This window comes from Vigna unguiculata, chromosome 3 (genome assembly GCF_037176805.1).
Source record: "Vigna unguiculata cultivar grain cowpea cultivar isolate G323 ecotype 2 chromosome 3, ASM3717680v1, whole genome shotgun sequence".
Classification (NCBI taxonomy): Eukaryota; Viridiplantae; Streptophyta; class Magnoliopsida; order Fabales; family Fabaceae; genus Vigna; species Vigna unguiculata.
Window position 1 is genome coordinate 69,258,280 of NC_140794.1, and position 7,716 is coordinate 69,265,995.

General features: G+C 31.9%; 1 protein-coding gene across 3 annotated transcripts; it reads right to left on the reverse strand.

Moving 5' to 3' along the window:
• Positions 1-304: 304 nt before the first annotated feature.
• Positions 305-7,230, reverse strand: LOC114176377 (calcineurin B-like protein 3). Of its 3 annotated transcripts, none has more exons than XM_028061416.2 (9): positions 6,888-7,229; positions 5,108-5,262; positions 4,375-4,457; positions 4,085-4,144; positions 3,584-3,692; positions 3,330-3,382; positions 2,734-2,814; positions 2,009-2,121; positions 305-953 (listed from the first exon to the last, which is right to left on the reverse strand). In XM_028061416.2, exons 2-9 carry the CDS (start codon positions 5,229-5,231, stop codon positions 896-898), a joined length of 681 nt encoding a protein of 226 aa, XP_027917217.1. In that variant the 5' UTR covers positions 5,232-5,262; positions 6,888-7,229; the 3' UTR covers positions 305-895. The 3 variants fall into 3 exon arrangements, with proteins under 3 accessions (XP_027917217.1, XP_085527256.1, XP_027917218.1); XM_085671130.1 differs by lacking the exon at positions 6,888-7,229 and adding an exon at positions 5,827-6,467; XM_028061417.2 differs by lacking the exon at positions 2,734-2,814 and having other exon boundaries at positions 6,888-7,230.
• Between the last annotated feature and the right edge of the window lie 486 nt (positions 7,231-7,716).

Genomic DNA, 7,716 nt, shown 5'->3' on the forward strand with positions numbered 1-7,716 from the left:
AGTTTAGTTTTGAAAGTTAAGAAAAATGTAAATGCAGTCCCTAATTAACTATTTATGAAATTAAAGATGCTCATATAGGAACTAAATCTATAACTTCTTTTCAAAATCTGAAAATAAAAAACATCAATATAGAAGAAAAAAAAACCTTATATACGTTTAACCAAAATTACAAAGATTAAAAAACACTACCTTTCCTGTTATCATTAGATTTACCTTTGCCCTTCCGCAAAAATTACATCTGAAGATTTCTGAGTGGCATATAATCAATCTAATGATTTTGTAGACATTAAAAAAAAACAAAAAATAGGTAATCCACCTTGTGATTTTAGACATTAATAAAAATAATGTTTCAAATAATATCTCAAATACATACCCTTGCAAAAAAATTTGTAATTACAAGAAAGCATACGCTGCTAACTGATTTTTAATCACCAATGACCTAAACAAAAATAATGGCAATAAGAGCAAAAGAAAGGGACATTATCCTTTTGTGAAGGAGGAAAGGCTCCGGTGTTTCTGGAGCAGCAATTCTTAACCCTGGACAAGTGTTCAAAGAACTCTTCACAGCTTGCTGAAGCAATTGCACAAGCCTTGTGGTAAAACATGTTTCTGACCAAAATTAATGCCAAGGTGCTAATGCTGAAACGCCTGAATAATCTATTTTGTTCCCCCTTTTATTCTCAAATGAAGTAAATAAATAAGCAAACCCATTCATTCAATCTATAAACCTCACCCATCCAAAACGGGAAGACAAAGTTCTACTCATAATGAAAATATAAACAAAGTCCATATCCACCCCTAGTGAACCCTTCACACCGAACCCCATCATTCACAAGCCAATAGAAAATCACTCCCAGTCAAGAACACTGAAACTGACATGCATGATGTAGTTGCCTCAAGTATCATCAACTTGTGAGTGAAAAACAAAACTGGGAAATGTAGTGGTGATATCTCTGCCAGGGAAACAAGTTAAATCAGATGCTAGATGCTTGAGATTGATAAAATAAAATAGTTCGAGAGAACTAAAATACATGTATATGTTAGAAATGCCATCAAGGATAAAATCAAACATAAAGGTAATCGAATTGATGCCAAAATCCAAACAGCTACAACTTAAGCAAATCCACATAGGTCATGAACATGTAGATATATTTTGCTTTTTCTAAATTATTCTTCCAATGATACGTTACATCAGCACAGAACTTCTAAACTTTTAGTTACAATTTTTATTTCGAAACCATTTGGTAAGTTTCTTCTTTTCTTCCTTTTTCATTACTAACTTGAAAGCGAAAACAATTCACATGCATTATGAAAGTGCTGAGAATAAGAGGGGACAAGGGAAGATGAAAGATGTATGGATTGTAATAATTTTAAAACAGTAAAATATCATTTCCGTTTTATTATGATTTTATGTATAATATCTGCATCAATCTTTAAAAAAAAAAAAATAGTCTGTAAAGATTTGAAAACTTTTACTATAAAATGAGGTCATCAAAAAGAAGAAAATAAAAACACCCCCTATTTCTTCTCTTTATTTGATATTATAGGGGTTTTGCTATCCAGTTTGAATTGGTAACAAAATCATTCGAGCCAACTAACGAATCAATAATAATAAATTCCTATTGCGAATTGTGTAAGGAATGCAATATAAATCATTGAAGGGATTCATTAATAACATTTTTTAAACAAAATTTGGGGTTTGCCATTTGCCTTAGAACACTGGCTAGTATTTCCGGTTTGCATTAATAATATGGGAAATTATCTTTTGACAAACAAGATTTTGACAAAGTTAACCAAGTTTCTAAAAGTAGAATTAAAGTTGATTAATTTTTTATTTTTTAATTAAAATAAAATAATAAAATAATAGTTTTTTACCTAAATAGGAAAGTTTGTTAAAACTTTGTTAAAAGTACTTTGTTAACATATCATAACTCTAATAATATTAGCTTATTTTAACAAACACATCCCAATATGCATGGTAACATTTCACCAACAGGAAGGAACTCACTTGAGATACTGAAGTGTCATATTTTTCAGAAGAGATGGATGCCGCAAGACAAGGTTTCGCCATTCTTCCTTGTCAATCTTCCCATCATGTTTGGTATCAGCTTCCTCAAATGTCTAAATAACTTAAGAACTATCAGTGAGATCACCAGATAAGACTATAGTAACACAAGAATGGTTTTATATACCAACCTCACTATTATCCACTCAACACACAAAACTCTAGTAATTTAAGATGTCCACAAGATTAAGGCTGAAAGAATAGTTTACTTTATTTAACAGATAAATTCCGTAGCAACTTCGGACAGACTATGAGGAAAACGTCGCATTATTTGCATAGAGTACACACAATTGTTGCATTAATGAATCACTAGTGTGAGATACAACAAAGGAAGGACATGAACTGCCAAAAGGACATACATACTTAAATTTGAGAAACAACAGAACTAGCAGCCTGTTGTAAACAATTACAAAAACAAAAATTAAATAGATTTTTACTTCATAGTTCCCATAGCATATATAATTTCCCATGCTTCATAATACTGCTATTACTTCTACAGATTTTCAAGAGTAAAATTATAAATATTAAATGTCATGCTTACTCTAACACAAAGAACTTACGAAAAACAGAAAGCAAGCAAAAACAGGTACTTATCCAATGCTTCAAAAATACACAGTCTAGTAATGAACATAAGATTTCACATGCAAGTTATCAGATAATTTAAGCACCTTGTCAATAATACTTTCGACCACATCATCTGAAAGATTCATGCCAGATTCAGCCAGAGTGGCCACTACCATTTGTTTTACCTATCACAAATAACATCAATCATCAATGTATACTATCAGAATATGAAGCAGATTCCAGGTAAAGAGACAATTTTTTGCCCTACAACTCTAATATATGATTTTAAATTCTAGGAAGATACTCAAGTTTTAAAGAGGCAAAGGGAAAAATAAAAGTAATGTGTAAACTTTTGGAATGCCTACATAATGTTGTTTAATTTCTGAACAGGTTATCAGCTATAATTCAACTCTTTTTCTCCCAGTGTTAATAGCCTTGGCCTTTAGATGAGGATGGTCAATCAAACTTTGAAAAATCTTGAGCTAGACTTGTTTTCAGTCCAGGATGATGGACCACAAAATAATTGAAAAGAAACATGCAGTGGGCTTACAAAAAAAAGTATGCAAGTCAAGGCTGATTCAAGTTCCCAACTGTATCCCACATTGGTTGTCAGATGAGCCAAACACAGTTAAAAACTAGTCCTACATGGTGGGTAGACAAAAAAACATTATTATTCAACATCATAAGAAAAAAAAGTTACCTCTTGCCTTTCAATGAAACCTTGCTGTTTGAGATCATACAATTGGAATGAAACTGCAAAAGGTAAAAGTTAGGATTCCTCAACAGGCATATACATTACTATCAATACCAAATGCATTAAAGAAATAAAAAGACAACTACAGAAACAACACATGACCTAGCTCCCTCTCCAATAAATGCCATTTCCATTCAAAACCTACATTAAAAAGTAGACCAGATAGCAGAAGAAGTCTTCTAAAGATTTATCATTCTTACACTCAATCTTATCATCAATTGGTGCATTGGGATGAAAGACAGAGAGAGCCCGTGCAAACTCTTCAAAATCAAGTATGCCATTGTGCTTTGTATCAAACAAATCAAACACCTACAAACAGTCCGAAATCATAAACAGGACAATTACATTTCTTAGGTTCATATGATATTTATATGCTATGCAACTAACTTCATAGTAACCAGATCATATATATTATGTAGGAAAGAGGCTCCCACCTAACAAATCAAAGATAGTACAATAATGACATAGAGTGTCACTTTTTTTAGGCCAAATTATGACATGGTAAAAGAAACCAACCAGATTATAAAGTATACAAAGGTAGTTGAAAAACAATTTACTACGGAAATTGAAAATATTATTTAAAGTTATGGCATTTTCAGAAAAATAGTGCACACAAATATTTGTTATATTGTTGTTTCTTTTTCATCAGGGTGGAAATGTAAACGGCAGATGGAAAATAAACAAGGTAATGCTTTATATACCCTATCTGCAAATAAGCTCTCTTTCTTGTTCGTCTTGAACAATGCCAACTGAAATTCTTCCTGCCATATAAAATAAGGAAAGCATAAAAACAAACAAAAAGACAACATTTAGATCTACAAACAAAATCCATAAACAATATAAATATTGTTATTAGTACATAAAACATAATGCACTTCTGAAAGTATGATTCAAAGGTTAGACTAGGAAGCATGCCATTGTCCAGAAATGTTGAAAATACAATTTCATGAAACAAAATGACAGAAGGACAGAGAAAAAGATTGTAAGAAACCTTATTGATCAGACCATCATCAATCACTGCACTGCTGATCTTCTTGAACAGTTCATACAGCGCTTCAATCTCACTTACACTAACTGCATTTACAATAAAACACAGGAATGTCGTATTTTGTTAGTATTTGTTTCCTATTTTTTTATGTTTTTGATAAAAGAGAAAAATTGAGAGGAAAACAGATGAATATTTATTAAGTGAATAAATTCTTAAGAAAGGCACAATAGCTGAACAATAAGGCTATATAGATTCATTTCCATCTAACTGTTACCTAAGTCTTCAACAGCTTTCAACAATTTCTGTAGCCAGTAAAAGGAATTAGAAGAAAATAAAATGATAATATTTGAAGTGAGCATCATCTCCCATTCAGATTGTACAAGTCATCTGTGTTAAGTTATGAATCTCAGAATCTAATTGTATCGTAGAATCTTTTATTTCCACCTTCATTATGTAATTTGGTCCTCAACAATGTATGACCGCCATCTCCAATTAATGGTAAAAGACATATAACTAAGTGTTCTCCACTGTAGTCTTCCAAATATTGTGATAACCAAAGAGGGAAGACAAGGACAAAAAGAGATCCAGGCACAATTAAACACAATAAAATAATGAAATAGGGGCTAATTTAATAATTGCCAATGACAACACTGAAATAACAATTAATAACTGGTTTACTACTCCCATGAAAAGCTCCTCACTCAACATAAGAAAGAAATTCAGGACAATGACATACACACTGTCTCTCTTGCAAGAACTTCCGGATTTTCTAAACCTCTAGGTTGCTTTGACGAATCGGCATCACAACAATTTACCAGAGCAGCACACAAATGCTTTAATCCGTCTAGGCACTGCACCATGATATCTTCCGGATGTCAAAACACCCCATACCTGAAATCCAGGAGGTAAAAAGATAAGCTAATCATATGTATATATTTTTATTGTTACTTTAGTCATTGATAAAGAAAACAAGCGACGTGTTAAATGTAAGACAATAATTTTGAGTCTACTTCTGCCATTTGATATAACAATTTTGAAAGATTTATCAAAATATAAGGGAAGACACCTACAAGTTAATTTATTTTACAGCATACATCTGCATGTACAAAAACACCTATAATGATGGTGCAAACAAGAAAAAGGAGCAGAGCAGCACACAAATGACTACTATTTATCTGGAGAAAATTGAAGACAACCAAGCCTAAACTTGCGCTAAGCAGATTCTAGCCAGTGGTAACAAACAGAATGAAACATTGTCAATCTATGTTTCGAAGCTCACACAATCTAATCAATGAAAACCTTTTATTTCTCATTTCCTTCGAAACATAACTTTGTTGCTACTCAGACTTAGGAGAAGAGGCATAGAAAAGGATTAGGATACAACTTTATTTGTATGACAACAAACTAAGCAAAATGTAATGCAACAGATGCTTCTACAATTTACATAACTAAAACCTTGCGTTTTTGGCAATGGCCGCATTAATAGCATTGTCAACTTAAATCTATCCCAGTGACATTCCGTTTCAGCAACAGTTGATGCAAGCAAGCTACCTTTGTCATCATATTGATTTAATATTCACAGATTTAATAGTCTTTCAATCAACAACAGCAAGTAAATGTGATATTCCATGGAAAAATAAATTCACATCAATGAGAACAGGGTACATGCATAGCATAGTATTGGAAAACAGTATGTATCAATAAAATGTTCGCACCCCATAGGAATCTATAACAAAAACACCAACCCTTTGTTTGTTACCTCTTTACTGGGGGATTTAACAATTCAATTTAAATTTAATAGCAGAGCAAACTTGACCGAGCCTTCTATCCTCCCCACCTAAAATTTCTATGCAGTGTGCGGAAGGGAAGTATTTCTATCCTCTAAAGATTTTTTTAACAGTAACAGGTGCCAGTAGTATAAAAACTAGCAATTAAAGAATGATTATATACACGACACAATAAAACAGAATCACCCCCATTCCAATTTCAGATACTCTACACCGTCAACCATTGAAAGCAGAAACATGACATCAGAGAGAAACCAACGAATTTAATCTCCCAATCAACTTGGTTACAAAATCAAACGATAATCCGATTCAATATAATAAAGCATATTAGCTAAGTGATAACTTTCAAAACCAGGTAATCGAAGATCACAGTTTCAACAGCAGAGCACAAAATTGAGAGACACTGAGACACGAGATTTTTAGCTTGATATGAAATAAATCAAGGCAAAATTAAAGCAACAATGTGACACAGGGCATGACCCTCCTGAATTGGAGAAACACATCCCATTGCAGATTTCGAATCCAGAACCTAAACGCATACTGACCGTGCAACGATAAACAGATACATCTCCGTTGATTATTGATTAATACACATCAAAATAAAATATATACAAAATTGGGGATTTCTAACGAGATCTACAGGGATTAATTAAATAATACAAAAAAATAAAAAACAGAACTTGAACAGAATTAAGGTGAGAAGAGTTGAAATAGAGAAGTGGGGTTTACCTTTCAGAGAAAGAAGAAAGAGAGAAGGGAAAGCGAAGGGGAGTTGGACTGAATATTCTCGGACATGTTTGTCTGCCTTTGAAAATTGTAATCGTAATTTAGGAACAGGCAAGCATCAAGGTTGGGTTTTTGGTTTTATATATATTTTTGGAGAAAGAAAAATAACGGGGTTTGATTAAATTTTTGATATGCAAGGGAAGTTTGAGGTATGCAAAATTGAACAATCTTGTTTGCCCTTTCACTCCAACCCAAAATAACAAAACCCACTCGATTAATTTTGAATTATGAATTGTATTTATGGAATGAATGGTAGAAATGAGAATATTATAACCAAAGAACCCTATTTCTTATTTCAAACATCACCCTCATTTGGAAATTGGAAGCCATATGTCATGGATGGTAACACGTGCGCACCTACCTTCCCACGTGCCTAACTGTGTCTTCATCTGTGTTCCAATGCATCTTGGTACAGGATTTAATAAAATTAATTACGCTCAAATTTGTTTGAAGTATATTTTTTTTATTCAATGCAAAATAATTATTCCAATTTCGAAAAACTTTTTAATATGAAACATTAATCTTCACTACAACAATTACAAGTTCCTCCTTAGTTGACCAAATTTATAAAGTAAATAAATAATAAATATAATAAATAATTTATACTGTGATATATTTTTGTTTTAATTATTGGTAATATTTTATACATGTTGAAAATCAAATTATGAATGACATATTAAAAAAGTTATGTCGAATAATTTATTTAAAAGGATAATAAATAGGTGACTCAGGTGCAAATTTATTTATATTTGAAATAAAAATTTATCTTATA